Source organism: Scophthalmus maximus, chromosome 3 (assembly GCF_022379125.1).
Source record: "Scophthalmus maximus strain ysfricsl-2021 chromosome 3, ASM2237912v1, whole genome shotgun sequence".
Classification (NCBI taxonomy): domain Eukaryota; kingdom Metazoa; phylum Chordata; class Actinopteri; order Pleuronectiformes; family Scophthalmidae; genus Scophthalmus; species Scophthalmus maximus.
The window spans coordinates 8,953,728-8,971,045 of record NC_061517.1 but is presented as its reverse complement, the minus strand read 5'-3'; the positions used below and the strand labels follow the sequence as shown (position 1 = coordinate 8,971,045).

General features: G+C 41.5%; 1 protein-coding gene across 1 annotated transcript; it reads right to left on the bottom strand.

Moving 5' to 3' along the window:
• Positions 1–1,136: 1,136 nt before the first annotated feature.
• On the bottom strand, positions 1,137–17,204 carry LOC118317458 (sodium- and chloride-dependent taurine transporter). The gene is made up of 14 exons (XM_035646164.2): positions 17,031–17,204; positions 14,670–14,899; positions 14,440–14,574; positions 10,974–11,208; positions 10,395–10,527; positions 9,568–9,702; positions 8,810–8,913; positions 8,544–8,668; positions 6,869–6,981; positions 5,600–5,737; positions 5,081–5,183; positions 4,058–4,158; positions 3,740–3,910; positions 1,137–2,815 (listed from the first exon to the last, which is right to left on the bottom strand). Exons 1-14 carry the CDS (start codon positions 17,039–17,041, stop codon positions 2,663–2,665), a joined length of 1,887 nt encoding a protein of 628 aa, XP_035502057.1. The 5' UTR covers positions 17,042–17,204; the 3' UTR covers positions 1,137–2,662.
• Positions 17,205–17,318: the final 114 nt, after the last annotated feature.

Sequence of the window (17,318 nt, the reverse complement as noted above, 5' to 3'; positions counted from 1 at the left end):
TTTTGGTTTGTGATTTTGTGTCTACAAAAATAGCTCAGCAACTAGTGGAAAGATTGCCATGACTTTTTTTATTTAGACATTATCTCCAGAGGATGAATCCGACTGACTGGTGATCCACTCTATAGCGCCACAACTATGGAGGTTGATATTTTTGGTTTTAAGAGAGATGACTCAAAAAAAATAACACAATTTAGGTCAAACATTTGGCACTCACCCAGGAGAAATTGTAATGATTTAAGTGGTGTGCACACTAAACTAAGATGGTGAACTAAGCTCCAATATACTATCACTGGACAACATCTACAAACGTGACTGACCACGTCGGATTATTGGAATAACATTTTACCACTTACTTTTCAGAAAATGGGTACTTTTTTTGTTCAGCTGCCTACGTTGTGTGAATACAGCATTGACATGTAACCATTATCATTGTGAGCAGTGAGTACAATAGCATCACGACGTTTCAAGCATGGTTGATGTTGTGAACCAGTCACTATTGAACTGGTCAAATACCATATATGTATCCTTTACATATTTTCAGACTTTGAAGAAAAAAAACTTGCGTGGGCTCAGTAAAATGTTGAAATATTACATGTTTTCCACTTTTGATAAGTAAAGAAAAAGGTTACCAACAGAGACGTCGTACTGGTATGAATTGCAGATAATGAAGGACTTAGGTGGGACTTTAAGTATTAGACTAATATCTTCTATTGTACATTTTCCAGAAGGAACTGGTAAGTGGTAAGTTTCATTGGTATCTCATTCATACATTAAAATGACAATTAATTGCTACCATGTCAGTCTGGTCAGTTATGGTAATTATTCAGGCGTCCTAATTAAAAATCAAAATTTTAGTCAAACATGGAAATACAAGCACTATGACCTTAATGCTAAAACATTTAATCGAATTAAAACCTTTGACCGTGTCAACGAAAACTAAACATAACAGGAATCATAAAAGTAGACATAGCTGAACAGTTGTTGGATTGCACCAGTACAATCAGGTGTACTTAATAAGGTGGTAACTGTATATATTAGTGTCAAATGTATTTATGGGGGCCAATATACGCTTTGCAGGAATTATGTATAAATGCCTTAAGATATATAAAGAGAATACAATTTTTAATACAAATGGATCCAAAGAAAAAGATGTTTATTTGTAATCTCTATAGAATGATGCAATGTGCCTCACAAAGGGGACAACTGAGACAAAAATACTTTGGTACACATGAAATTCCGAGCACAAAGATTTTTTTTATGGACAAAGCAGCAGCACAGTGGTGAGTCCTGCACATGCTTCAGTATAACAATTCCTTCAGACTTCACATTAAATTGTAGAAGTTGTTTCACTAATAAACATAAAATTTACCTTAATTTTGTTGGATTTTAAATGAGTAGAGAATGCCATTGCTTCAATGAATATTGCACACTGAAAAATATCATCTGGGCTCACCATATAATCAATATTTTAAAAGAAATTGCAGAATTTTACGTAAAATGATTATTCATTGATGGTGTAATATGATGTACAGTATAAAATTGTTACAAAAAGGCATACGTGAATTATAAACAATCCAAATTCTACAAACAAACTATAGACATTAGAAACTAGAATCCAGTGGTAGTTCTGCTATTGAAATGAGAATGATGGAGAGAGCTGTCAGTATTTTTAGAAAAAAACATTAATGTTATTACTTCAAGTGATGTTCTCACAGGTCCTACTACTAATTATGAATCAAAATATTCTTTGAGATGTCTACCCTATTTTGTCATTTTCGTATCAGGGAGACAACTAGATACTGTATATCAATGTTTACAATATCAAAAAATTAGAAGCTAAAAACGTTTCCTCCTGAAATGTGTTGCAATAGTATCTGCAATGCCCTGCAACAATACAACAAATACTAAAATAAAGGTGAAATGACATAAAGTGCAAAGAGAGGTTTCAATAAATGCACTGGGACTGACTATAGCAGTCACACAGGCAGTGTACAAATACTAAAAATGCCACTTTCCATTTTTCCTGACTCCTTCATTAGGGTTTTTTTTCCTTATTTATTATTTTTGTCTTGGTTGTTTTACAGGATGTTTCTTCTGGATGAATGCATTTCTTACAGTATTTGGCCAAGGCCTTATTGAACTTCAGCAAAATTCTGTCTATGCAATAGATACATTCATTTTCACTGTGGGATACATAACGACAATAATAGATCAGAAGTAAACTTGGGCAGGGAGACTGTCACAGTCAAGCAAGGGTTTAGATGTTTTCTACCTTTTGCATGGTTAGTTACTTGTTACTCAATTCATGTTAAGTGAAAATTTCATAATTTCTTCTATCATAACCCCCCCCCCCCCCAAAAGCATCCAATCCTAATTTCTCCAGGAATCAACAGAAAGGTAGTAAACACTGAACATGTTCTATCTCAAAATACTGCCTAAAATGAGATCAGTGCCAACTACAGCAACAAGTGTAACATCAACAATATCGATATAGTAGAAAAAAAAAATTTCAAGAGAAAAATAACAACAATAACATAATAAAAATCAAACCGGAGTATTTTCTAACGTGAATATATTGGACAATGTGCACCTACCATTATCAGGGTTAGCAAATATGATAACACAGATAGCACAACAATCATATTCCTCTCACAGAGAGCGCTCACATCGTTGTTTCTACAATGGTGTGGGTGGGCTTGATCAAGCCATTGTTCCCGTTTGGGTCCAGGGGCAGTGTCAACTCGCCCTTCACATTGTACTCCTTCGGGCGGGAGCTCACACCTGACTTGGCCGGGGCCGCCACTGCTTTTATCCGCTGAAGGAAGGAGACGAGATTAGACAAACAATCATCAGTAACCGGGGGCAGCTAAGGGCTAAAATTTGATTAAATTTTAAATGGCAGACAACATAATTCGAGATATCTAGCATGTCGGTTGATCACTATTGGCCAAGCAAAATCCAAATATACATGTCTAATAATTACAAATCGGAACTGAACTATGCCCCTTCCATCATATGATATGAAAACCAAAAACCAGGGGGGACAGAGCCTTTGCAGTAGCGGCCCCCAGACTCTGGAACTGCCTCCCCCTGCACATACGTGCAGCCCTGTCTCTAAATGGGACTTAAAAATATTCAAAGACCCACCTCTTTTCACTAGCCTTCGATTAGTGTCTCCTTTTTTTAAGTGCCAGTGCATAGTGTTCCCTGGTTACCTTTTAAATTTTCTTTACCTATTGTATTATTCTTTGTTTATTGCACATAAGCACTTTCTTGTGAAGCACTTTGGTGCGGCTCAGCCGTCTGTAAATGCGCTATAGAAATAAACTTGACTTGATATTGGAAGGGACAAACATCAGCTGACACTAGCTATGAACATAAGGAAATTAAAAATAGAAATAACAAACAGAGTGTTAACAGGAATGCACATGGTAAGAAGGCTGAAAATAGGAGCTGGATGAATGAACAGTATGAGGAAACCGATGCATTTACTAAACATTAGAGCATGTAAACCTTTTCAAGGAATAACCCAAATTAAAATCATGAACATCAATATGAGCATAATGTCTCCTTTAATGCCAAACAAAAACCATCTCCTAGCTCTAAAATAATAAACATATCGACTTGAAAGTGATCGATAGTCTCACCAAACTCCCGACAAGAATGAAAAAATAAGTTTATAATGAAATAGGGTATTTCCCAAAATTTAAAACTATCATATTTGGTTATGTCAGCTAACCTCGATCAGTGATCCCTCGGACTGCAAGATCTTGATGACCATCACCATTGGGATGCAGATCATGGAGGACAGGGCCAAACACCAGCCCACACCAATGGCCCAGTCAGGATACTCATACACCTTGTTATAAGTCAAGGGCTTGTACTTCACCAGAGAAAAGACAAAGCAGCCCTAGGAAACAAACACATGATGCTTTCAGTACACAGTAAGTCATACACCTCGCTGTCACCTTAGTATGACAATACTCAATATTTGCCACATCATCAACGACAGTATCTCTGAACTCTCCGACACAGTGAACTGACTCTGAGCTCTCACCATGCAGAGGACAGGAGTGATGATGGTCCAGCTCCACTTCATCCATGGATTTGGTCTGTAGCCAATCATATCCTCGACTGCGTCGTAGAAGTTATCCACTCCTGTCCAACACAAACAGAATAAGGAAATTACGCAAGTGCTTGCATATGTTTTATGAATCATCACTCTTTTGTTCACGTGTTATTGTTTTTCATTTGTAGAATGACCTTCATGGCTACCTTTGGAAATTAGCAGGTTTATGAGCCCTTAATCTCTATTGTGTGCAATAAGCTGCACCATGCTTGGCCATGTAGCCTGCCATTATACTATAAACTGATAAAGCTCAGACTGTTCAAACTAGCTTACTGGGTCAATATTCATGCCTGCACTGTGTTGATTGTTATGAACTATGTTTTATTGCATTGTTCATTTGGGTGTGTTCAGTGCTTTACGTGTACCTGCTGTTTGTTATTTTATTATTTTGATTTCACCCTCATCACGGTTTTTAGTGTCCAGAGGTGGTAAAACTATGAAAACTTTTAATTTTTTGTGTAGGAGATTCTTATTTCAAATTTGGTTCACCTTTTGTTTTCATAATAACATGAACACTCAAGCAGATTTGATGGACTACAGCCTGAATTTATCATGTACATATCCAAAAAAGTGTTTTAACTTTGAAAGAACATAGTGTGTAGGTGGAAAAAAAAAAAAATCACACGCAGTAAGAAATTGAATCTGTCTTTTGAATAGTAGGGGCCTTTTAGTGTGGTTAAAATGAAGAGGGTTTTTCTCATAGGCTGAATATTCTTCCTTCATTAATAATGATGGGTGTAATCTGTTGGGCGGGAACCAGGGATAGCGAATCACAGTCCAGTAAACCACCTCCCTTTACCACACCCCTGCATGCAGTTAAAATTATTTAGTGCTGATGAATCACAAGGACACCTTTGTGCTTTTTTTTTTTTTTTTTTCCAAAATCACGATCATTACTTTGAAAAACGACACACTACAGTAACCTGCCACACAGGAGTTGTTTCCACTTACCATACACCCAGGCTACAGCAATGCATTCAAAGAATGCCACCCACAAAAGGCACACACCGCTGGCTGCATAGTAATCAAAGAGTTGAAACACATACATGCCGCCCTGGAAAAGAGAAAAGACCGAAAACGGCATTAATTATCTCTCTGATGTGTGTGGAAAGAAAGAAAATCATAGAGATAGATGGGGGGTATTAAAGTAGAGAGGGCAGGGGGGTGTTGGAAAACTGTTCAAAAGAATGCTGGCAGTCTACCAATAGAGGCAGAGTTTAACAGGTGCTGAGACGTCATTGACACACGGTTAACGGCTAAACGGAAAACGGCCTTGCAGCATGGAACAAGCACATGGGATGCGAGTGGTGAATGCAGTGGGGAGCCATATTTGGTTGTAAAAATGCAGCCGCCGACAGTCAAGTGGAAAGTCTGTTATCTCTGCTGTTGAGCCGAATATTCGGCGGCGTCTCCTTTTCTAAACACGTTGAGCAGCAGAGGAGTGACCGAACTGACTGTTGGTGAACTTACTTTCGTTACCATGGCGAGTCCCAGGAGATAGCTCATGAAACACATCACAGCTATAAAGATCTCTCGCCGGTAGCCCTTCCTGAGGAGAGCTGGATACAGATCCACAATAGATGTGATCTGTCCTTCCACTTCCACAAACTGTGGGGGCAAAAGAAACGATTAGGTTCTCAGAGGACAACAGCAAAAAAAGAAAAGAAGAAGATTATCAGCGTCTCTTTTTTGTGTCAGGCAGAGAATAAGAGCCGTCTTTGTTGGGCAGTAATGAGAATTTAAGACTTATCTCTGCAACACTGGTTTGTTGCTACCAAGCAAGTGTGTAAAGTTTATTTAAATGCCGAAAAGAAAACAGAAAAACAAAAATAAATCAACGTCTGGCTCTCTCTCTTGCTTTCTCGTGCCTCATCATTGCTTCATGAGCAACATAATGACATAACTTTATCAAATTTGTTCTATTTATCAAACTCCAGTAGCTTTATGCACCAAGGGCACACTCCTTTGTTGAATGAAAACTAAACAAAAGCCCCTTACATGACAGCTGCATGTGTGCGAGCAAGGTTAACAATATAAAGCATTCAGTACTACAAATCTGCATGAAATTTATGATTGAGAAATGCACCCACTCACACGCATACTGTCACTGGCATCATCTCAAATAGCTGCACTTGCACGACTATTTACATGCGCTCAAATATAGAGTATTGGCCTGATCTCGCAGTTGGCTGAGATGAGGAGCCTTCCATTTGCCGGACTGAGTTAGCACAAGAGTAGAATTACACTTGGAGGCAGGAAATGTGATAGTCGGAGAATCCCTCTGGTGTACACTTGGGTTTTGTCTCCTTAGATTAACTTGTCTAAATCAAAGCTCTGCCTCATCTCATAGCGAGGTAAAGGCTCGTGAGCTATTGTAATGACTAACTAACTGAACACTTGGCAAACTTCTGTCAGCTTCATAAATAACTTAACTTGTGTCATTGCAGAGCATGAAAGGGGCTTTAAACCTCACATAGCAATCGAGTGTGGCAATAAAATGTTTTTGTGGGAACAGGCTGCATTACTTGGCTGTCAGTTATGTGACACCTTGAAGACGAGATATGGATCTGAGAGACACTAAATGTGTTTTACACATTTGGGGGGGGGGGGGGGGCAGGAGCCAGCTAACCTATGTAACCTGGGAGGTGTCTGTATGAAATGAATGGGCATTATACCAAACAGCTATTATGTACAGTACAGTATATAGCTCGACGGCAGATTAATTATGAAAATACTGACCTGGCTGTCGAGGCCCAGAAGCAGCAGCATGATAAAGAAGAGGATGGCCCAGAGGGTTGGCATCGGCATCATGGACACAGCTTTGGGGTAGGCAATGAAGGCCAAGCCAGGACCTGGAAGGAGAACACAGAGGGGAGGGGGGGAAAGGGGCAGCGGTCAGAATTAACATTTCTATCTGATTTCAGCTTGGACGACAAACGGTAAGGGGATGTGAAATAATAATAATGTAAAAACTGAGCGTGAGACGCTGAGTGTGGTCCGGCAGCAAATACAATCTAATTCGACCAACAGTTGACATAGTTCAATTTAAGTGGATTGAGTGTTGATTCTTTGGTTATGGGGTTTTCTCACGCTACATGCGTCCTGCTTATTTTTACTTGCAGGACAAATATCAACAAACATGTTCTGTAAACATTATCTCTTTGACAGTGTTCATACCTACCAACAGTTTATATTGTCTATCACGAAATTGGACGACTCTTATTTATTAGGTTCTTTTCATATAGCATCATAACTGCTTTACATATTGTTCTGTATCTATCACAGGTACATCTTTTTTTTTCCTGCACTGCACCACTGGTGTATATGGTTATATTTATACTATCTATACTATCTATAAATGCACTTTGCTCCTGTTTATAAGATGCTTAACTGTGGTTCATTGTACTGGTGCTAAGTGGAAGTGGAATCTGACCTAACCTAAATGAAACAGATGAGGATTTCAGCAAAGCCACAAAACAGTTCAACAGTAAACATTATTGCAGGAGACAAAGTCAACAATCACATAAACTAGTGCCTAAATTTAACAGCTGAGCAAAAAGAACATGTGCTTGAATTTATGAATTTTGTTTCCGTTTTCATAAACGATGGAATGTGTATGTAGACTATGCGTGTCTACATTTATGTAGACATGGATTCTACATACATGAATGTCTATGTCCATCACATAATTACTGTGCTTGTCAAACAGTTGTAGTTCGGTTTCACATTATATGGAGTTTGCAGTCTTTAAGATAGCAAGAGTGTGATTTAAAAAGGAATAGAGCAAGCATGCTGTAATAAGACGCATCTCCTTCAAAGTCCAGTATAAAGGGAAAGCAGAAACAGAACGGATGGCGTCCACCTCGCTCAGGAGATCCACAGCTTGTTAACAGAAGTAGGTATCAAGTCAGGGTGTCAGTGCACATACAGTAGAGTACATACAGAAGGGTGCCAATCTTCCCTGGGTCAGAAAAATATGTAAAGCTACTAAATGACATGAGCAGGTTGCATGTGGCACATGAGGACACCTGATGGCATTGAGCAACTGTAATAATGATGATGACCCAGTGCAGGAGCTCTGTAACACATTCGAGACCAATTGACCAATGCGATGTAATCTGTCCTCAAAAAGGTGGAACATAATGTATTTTACACTGAATTAACCGGTCTGTTTCTTTCAGGGCGTTTATTCAAGAAGTGTGCAATCGCCGATACCTCTACATTTCAGCAGCATCATTTCCGAGACTTCAATAAATTCTAAAAGTTTTCCATCACTTAAATTTTGCTGATGCTTGATTTACTAATTTCAAATCTCCAAGATCCCAATTGTTGTTCCTTCTTTTTCCTTTTTTGCAGCAGCAGCAGCAGCAGCAGCACCCACCATCACTGCTGCCATCACCTTGGACCCTCGTACCTGACTCTGCCACATCGGCAATGTCCACCCCTTGTTCTTGTGCCATGAAGCCCAGGACGGAAAATATTGCGAAGCCAGACACAAAACTGGTACCGCTGTTGAGGCCTCCCAGCAGCAAACAGTCCCTATGTCACACATATGTCATGGAGGTTGTTAATGGACACAGGTGGAACCGGAGTTCCCATTTTCTATTCACGCAACTCGTCTCTGACACGAGTTGCTCTCACTACTACAGTCCCACAGCTCCCGGAAGAAACGAGGCTCACCTGTAGCAGTTGTATTTGTATTTGTTGTAACTCCCCAGTGACGTCATGGCTCCCAGGCAAATGGCATAGGAGAAGAAAATCTGGGTTCCTGCGTCAATCCACACCTGAGGAGAGATTGCTCACACTGTTTACGCCTGCAATAACTGATTTTCTGGCGACGAGAAGCAGTATCAAGTGGTCAACATAACATTAGCACATCATCAAATTTCAAGTTGGATATCTAGCAAACATAAGCATTCATATAGGTCATTCTGCACACAACAGTAAGCTGAAAGATGCCACAAAGCTCCACTGAGCTGAAAGGAGCGGCAGATCATTTTAATGTCATGTGATCCATTACTTAAAAATTTTGAATATTTAAAATATTGCAACCACTAATCAAATAGATCTACAACAGAATAACAATCACAGTAAGTATACCCATAGATCTTGAGCGGGATATCATTTTGTAATGTCACCAATTTAAACTGAAATCTCATCATGTTCTGTTTAAGACATAGTTTAATCACAATGCATTTGCATAATGACACATCAACACATGAAATCAAACTAACAAAAAAAAGAAAAAAGTTCTAAAGATGATGGTTTTGTTTCAAGTCCTTATGCTAAGCTAAGCTAACTGGCTGCAGGTTTGTAGCTTCATAGAGTTGTATTGATCTTCCCAAGTCAGTTGTCAAACAATTCCTTTAACACCTGCAGTCATAAATGTAAAATATGTAAAGGGGGGAGTTCAGCTTGGCTGTGAAAATAAATCCTACCTCTGGATCCTGTAGGCGGGTCAGATTAGGGTAAAGGTAAAATTTAATCCCTTCGGATGCCCCCGGCAGGGTCACACCACGAATCAACAGCACAATGAGCATCACGAATGGGAAAGTCGCTGTTATGTAAACAACCTAGACAGGACAAGAGAACAGTTAGAGGTTAATGACTCATCAACCTTGAGATATAATGGAAAAAACACTACTTCCCTGTTCTAACGCATATTTTTCCAGCTGCTAGACAAAGATAATAATAAAAAATAAAAAAAAGAATAAAAGAATATTTTTTACTGTCGGCCCAGACCACCTCTGGAGGAGATCAGGCACAGGTCACATTGTGAACACAAGTGCAAATGCGTTGTCAGTCTACATACAACAACAAGGGCGGAAATACGTAATTGCACATGTCCATAGTTTCACTTTTTGACCTTGACTTTTTGTTCTAAATACAACATCTGAGCCCTTATCTTGTGCTTCATATTGTCATATTGTGAACACACTTATGTTCTCGAAATAGCAAGGGTGAGTATGGAGTTACACTAATTGAGACACAGCACCAGTTTCTGCCGCGCCAATAGAAACAGAGAGAGAGAGCCGAGGAGCGGCAGTCAACTGTTTACAGCCGACAGAAAGTCTGGCCAAGAAGTGACTTCCAGGGCAGTGCAGAGACTTGTGTCTCTAAACCAACTAAATCAACCTCGTTTCCAAGCCTGTGGGTTTTCTCTGAGCAACGGCGCTTTGTCTCTGACTTGTTAGTATAAAGTAAAGGCCAAACGGCATCCAGGCAACACATTGAGTACAGGATGTGTATACACTTCAGCACTCACTTTCCCAGTGGACTTGACTCCTTTCCAGATGCAGAAGAAGCAGATAACCCACACTGCTAGGAGACACAGGGCCAGGTCCCACTTCAGGGGCCCTATGTCCTCGATCCCAGAGGAGATGCTCAGGACGTTGTGTCTACAGAGGTTACACAGGTACATGTTAGTGGCAGTAAAGAGTTATCTTGCACATTTTCAAACACACTCAAAGAAGGAAGTCATGTAATAATTCATGACCACCCATACACTTAAATGTTGGGAATATCAATTTGGGAAAAATTTAAACCTACAAGTGTCTCACGCTGTGTGAACACTTCTGATTCCGTACCATTTGTTGTGATGAATTATCAGCAAAATCAAACGCGTAATAAAAGGCCATAATATTGGGGAATTCCAGTTGTTATTTCAGTTTGAAAAGGTGCAAACAGAACAAATAGAGTTTAAAATAAACTGGCAGACGACTAAAAGTACTGTGGCTCCAAACAAATATTGACACGCATTTAATCTGGCAAGATAAGTAGCCAGTGTATTGTTCGTGTTTGCGTGTGCGTGTGTTAATTAAACATGCAGTCAGTGAATACTCACTCCCAGAACTCAGTGACAGGGGAGGTGAAGTTGGTAATATTGGCTGCCAACCAAAGGGTCTTGTTCTTGCGGACCGTGTCCTCCACACAGTGCTCTGTGTTCCAGGGCTGCTTGCACTTTGCCCAGGGGAGCTCCGGCTGAAAGCACTGGAACAGGTAGTAGAGGCCCCAGGCCAAGATCACGATGTAGTAGATGTTTAGTAGCGATACGATCACAACAGAGGCGTAGCCAATACCTGGAGAGAGAAAGGGGGGATTTCAACATCAGCTCAATATATTACCCAAAATCAGCATTATGGTTTTCTGGTCTTTTTAAGAGCCACATTTCACAAATAAGCTTTTGCTTTTGTGAGGACTTAGTTTACACCTGCAATTGTCTCTTGTCTCTGCCTTCACAGTAAGTAGTCATGTGATAAATTGTTGTGAAAACATTGATCGTCACTGAAAATCGTGTTTATCTAACCTTCAGTGGTTTAATTTTACAACTTTGAAAGCAGATTATGGCAAACACATAACAACCAACTCATAATGTACTTCCCTTCTTGACTCTACTATCAACTGTTATAATGTCCTTGGTGTTAAGCTATTTTTAGATGACTTTCCTCTGAACCTGGACACAGAAATCCCCAGTACTCTTCCAACGTTTTTTTAAACTCATCATCTCTATCGCCCCCTCCTCGTCATTCCCACATACCAAATGTAAACTGATAGACAACTCAATTCTATGACACGTGCCTGTTTCTGTTTACAGTGTATGTGTTTCATGTGTTTTTATCACTGTGTGATAAATCACTTAATGTGTTTTTATCCCACAGTGATAAAAACACATCAAGGCGAGAAGAACAATGGGAGATTTGTCAATGGCCAGTTTTTTTGCGACCACTTGTGGACTTCCACTGCTGTATCAGACGCACCAGATGGACAAGCAGCAGCCTCAGCATTCCTTGAATAGTGGAGACCATTGGCAGCTGCTAGAGATCCGGTGCCACACAGTTTCCTCTCTTTTCATGACATGTTGCCCGCGTGATCAGCAGCTGCTGCGGGGGGCTCAGTGCTACAGCTGTCGCTCAAAGGTACAGGGGGCTGCACATACTGTAAGAGGAATCCCAGATAGTTTTATGGGCCGTAGATCTGGCTGTAGCACACACAAGGTTTATGCTGACATACCAGATCCATTCTGAAATGTGGTGTCAGGTTAAAAACTGCCCTTCGGTCTGATGACGTCCTACAGGTCAACCCAATCCTCTACTACAGATTGCAGGCAACTGCGCCCAAAATTTGAATTCCAAATTTGAAACAGGTTTTGGTCAAACATGCAAAGAAGATGAACTTTAGCCTAACAACTCTACCCCTTTAACGGTTAGTCATTGCACATTTAATATAAGTAGGGTTTCTGTTGTGGTTAGCCGTTAGCATGCCTTATTTTATTGTGCATTTGACTACGGGTATATCTTACATCAAGGACTGCTTGTATTAGCTGAGTATATTTACTTTAGGAAATTGGCACTCTCTGCTTAACTGTGCTGTCTGTTGTAAAATTTTTGTGATCTTCAATGACTGAGGTGGAAACATTTTGTTTTCAGCCGTCAGTGGGACCAAATTTGTATTCCTCTGTCATCAGGTTGTTTCAATCCCCAATTAAATGTAGGGGTGTGGTTAGCGCTGCTGTAGCCAACTGGGCAATCAGCACTTGTATAGAAAAGTCACCATTTGTTTGAAGCGGTAGCTTCGGCCTCATCATACGAAAAATCCCTCATACTAAGACAAAGAGTCTTTCTAAGGAGTCCTTTGTGGGAGAACACCTGACAGCACCTCTACTCCTGCTGCCCTCTCCTCAGCCTACTCCTTCACCCACATGCCTCGACCTGCTGGCAGAGGGCAAGTCACTGGTATGCTACTTTATCCGGAATGGAAATTTTCTAAAAGCTCTTTCTTCAAATCTAAAATTCAATCTTCCTTCTCCAACCCCTTAAATCCTTTCAAATCAATCCCCCCACTTCCCCACCTCCCTTCTTCCAAGCTACTTTGTAAACTACTTTGTGAAAAAGATCGCTCCTCATTTCTTGACACACCTACTGATGCTACCAGTCCTATACCCTACTCCTCATCTCCTTTTCTATCCTCTTTTTCACCACTCCCTCCCAGTGAGGTACTATCCTTAGTCACCTGCCACTACATCACCACCTTCCAGTTGTGGACCGCACTTACAGAGGTTACTTGGAGGATCTGTGACTGAACCCTGCAACCTACTACTGGGGTCCCTCAGGGCTCTGTTCAGGGCCCCATCCTTTTCTCCCTGTACACCAGGTCATTAGGCTTCGTTATTCACTCACTTGGTTTTTTACAACCGTAGCTATGCAGATGACACCAAACTCATGTGGTCCTTTCCACAATCTGAAAACCAGGTGGCAGCACGAATCTCTGCATGTCTGGCTGAAATTTCTCAGTAGATGTCGACACACGACCTGAAGCTCAATATGGACAAGACTGAGATGCTTTTTCCTTCCAGGGAAGGCGTCTCCCATCAACGACTTCTCCATCATCATTGACAACTCTGTGGTGGCGCCAGCTCAAACTGCAAGGAACCTCAGTCTGGACGACCAGCTGTCCTTCGCTGCCAACATTGCAGTGACAACCCGCTCCTGCAGATTCATCCTCCACAACATCAGGAAAATAAGTCCATTCCTCACAGAGAGTGCGACGCAGGGTATTGGTGCAGGCTCATGTCAGCTCACGCCTGGACTACTGCAACTCCCTTCTAGCTGGTCTGCCGGCATGTGACAACTCCGCTACCCTAACAACTCTGTCACAGAGGAATGTGCAACTTATAATATCCTAAATGCTAAAACAAATCAAGCGCATTCTAACGTGAACAAAACTGATCACATTGTTTTAAATGCAGATTCATTTTTGTTTAGTTTTCATGGTAACCAAGAACTCATCAATTATACAAACCATATCAGCAATCCAGGGATGGCTGTATGATTTGAATTTGTTTATTTATGTTTATCTGAGGCAGCATGACTGTAGTGGTTAGCACTGTCGCTAGAAGGTTCTTTGTTCGAATCCAGGTTTGGACCGACCAAAAAACCAGGGCCTGTGTGGAGTTTGCAGGTTCTCCCCTTGTCTGCGTGTTTTTTTTTGATGTACTGGGAGGAAGATGTACTCCATCTTCCTCCCAGTACATCAAAAAACTGTGGGAGGAAGATGTACTCCATCTTCCTCCCACAGTCCAAACACATGCAGAGTGGATTTAGGTAAATCGGAGATTCTACATTGATCCCAGGTGTGAATGTGTTTTTTGTCTCTGTATGTCGGCCCTGTGATGGGCTGGCAAACAGTCCACAAATGAGCGTTTTACTCAGCATATAATAATACTGTCACAGGATGTTAATACGTCGATGAAGAACTTCTCTTTCTGTGTGTTTGTGTGAGAATATATGCAGTGTTAAGGTGTTCAGACTGACCAGTGAAGATGGGGCAGAGCTTGGCCCAGCAGGTGATCCCTCCTTCAGAAGTGTACTGGCCCAGTGCAACCTCCAGGAAGAACACGGGCAGGCCACCCCCAAACAGGAAGATGGTGTAAGGAATAAGAAATGCACCTGGAACAGGGATGCAGGGAACTCTGGGTAATCCTGTAGCTATAATCAACACTAAATGTCTTGGCTCTGGAATCTGTTGTTTATCTTTCGCTTACCTCCACCATTTTTATAGCAAAGGTACGGGAACCGCCAGACGTTTCCTAATCCAACGAAGCCTCCGGCCACAGACAGGACAAAGTCGAGCTTACTGGCCCACTTCTCCCTCTGAGGAGCCTTGCCCTCCGCCTCGTCCTCGGGCCGCGTGCCCGGGCTCTTCCCCGGTGAAGGTTTCAGGGTGTCCTTGTGGAAGTCCTTCAGGCATTGGAGTTTCTCTTTTTGTGCCATGCTGTGGACAGCGAAAAGGAAAAGGACACATTAATGGTGAGAGATGGAGACAAACAGGGACAGAGGTGAGAGGGATAAGACGCAGATAGGAGCATTAGGGAGATAATGCCGTCTCCGGATTGCGTACATGATATACAGTACTATGATGCTAATCTGAAAGACTGATGCATGGGGGTCATTCAGATTAGAAAAATGTAAGGGCATCTGATTTATCCTGAAACAAACAGCGAAATCAAACTAGAAAATCAAAACTAATCAAATATATGCAAACGCTTGTCTTAGGTCTTGCACGACGAAAGCTGGTGATTAAATACAAACCAGTCCGACACACAGGTTGTGCAATACGGCGTATACCAGGGCAATCAAACAGGGAGAATAACCACTGTGTTTCTTTATCAGTCTCAATCATTCAGTCAGGCAGCTTACAGATAACATACTGATTTGTTTGAAGTAAAACCATGTACTCTACTGTATATCAAGTATCTAATATCCATGCTGCTCTGATTAAACTGCAACACAATCACCTGCTGACAGAATCTGCATATTCACCTCATTTGTTTTATTAGCTGTACATCTTACTACATGTGCCACTTCACACCGTCATCGGGGTGGATTTTTTTTTTGATCAGAGGGGGGCACATTGTCACTGAAGGAAAAGGAAAAAGGACTGTTTGGACACGATGCGCGCCTTTAAGACCTCGCTTGAACCTGAGACAAAGCTTTGCTTTTTCTTATGCTACTGTATCAGCAACAGGTCAGCCCATCATAATCCAAATTTAGAGAGGGAAGATATCCCTGTGCATTCCTCAAGCACTGGCTGCGCTCAGGAAGATACAGCAGCTTTAGGTGTTTACACTGTAAACCGTCTTTCCAAGAAAGACAGGATTTGCTATTACCGACCGCAGTGTCCTGTATCTGTGCTTGAGCCAAAAAGAAACACTAATAAGACAGGAATAACTATGCAAGTCGTGTAATGACTGAATGTGATTCAGGCTCCTGAGGACAAATGAGGGACAAGAAGTAGGCAATACTTAATCATACTGTAAGATTATTTGTAATACTAGTGGAAAAGGTAACTCTTGCATGCCAAAAAAAAAGAAAAACTTACACCAACTTGTTCATTGGAGCTCAGATGAAAGAACATTTTGTACAGAAAAGTGTCATGACTCCAAAACATTAACCTGAGTTTAGTTTTTGCCGAAGACAAAGTGTAAATCTGTGGAGAGCATGCGGATTGCAACTTAAAAGAAACAACAACAACAAAAAACCCAGTAATGTCAGTGAATGATGAGGACCACATGCACAACTCAGGAGCGGGCATTTCTTCCAACAACTACAGGAAGAAGACTCCCTGAAACCACTCACATTCCTACTGGGAACTATATGTGTGGCCTCACTTAATTAACAACCCTCCATCCTCCCCCCGTGTGTGTGTGTGTGTGTGTGTGTGTGTGTGTGTGTGTGTGTGTGTGTGTGTGTGTGTGTGTGTGTGTGTGTGTGTGTGTGTGTGTGTGTGTGATGCATCCCATAATTTTGTAGGATTTTCTCTTCCTGTTATGCATGACAAGTCAACTTGAACCGCTTTCCATTCTCAAACCTCCTTACATAACTGGATCAGTGCTTGCCCACTCGGTTTCTCATCCTCTCTCTGTGTGTGTGTGTGTGTGTGTGTGTGTGTGTGTGTGTGTGTGTGTGTGTGTGTGTGTGTGTGTGTGGTGTGTGGTGTGTGTGTGTGTGTGTGTGTCCGTTCTCTCTCCTCTGCTCTCCGTATGCTTTCACCTGGCTGCGTACTGTTGGGAGGCTGTCTGCCCATCAGATAAGACTTAAGACAACTTGTCCTTGGGGTTTAACCCAGACACGCGCACGCGCACACGCGCGCACTTCACCTGAAATCAAGTTAACCTCAGAAAGTCCTGTTCAATTGACACCACCGACCTACCTTGTCGTCAACATGAATCGCTAAGAAAATACAGTAAGGACTTTCTCTTGTTTGTTGAACCCTTTCAAAAAAATACGAACAATGTAAAATACCAACAGATTAGACTATTTTCTAGAAGAAAAAAAAAGAATACATTTAAAAACGGAAAAAAATCGAGCCTCCAACCCCCGGCACAGAAATCCATCCAACTTACATTTCCTTCATGGCTGCGACGATGTGTGCTGCTGCTCTCGCTCAGCTGTCACCATTCCTCTGAGCCCAGCGCCTTTATGCGGACACGGGTCAGCGCGAGCGGAGCTGACGGCAGGCCCCGCCCCCTGGCCCAAGACAATTAAATCCAAAGTGGAGATTGGACGCAGCCGCGCAGTGACCGACAGCTCAGGTAGCGACGTGGGAGACTGTAAATTTCCACTTCCCACTGCTGCCTGCCGACAAACACACACTCACAGCCAAGTGGTGGGACACACACACACACACACAC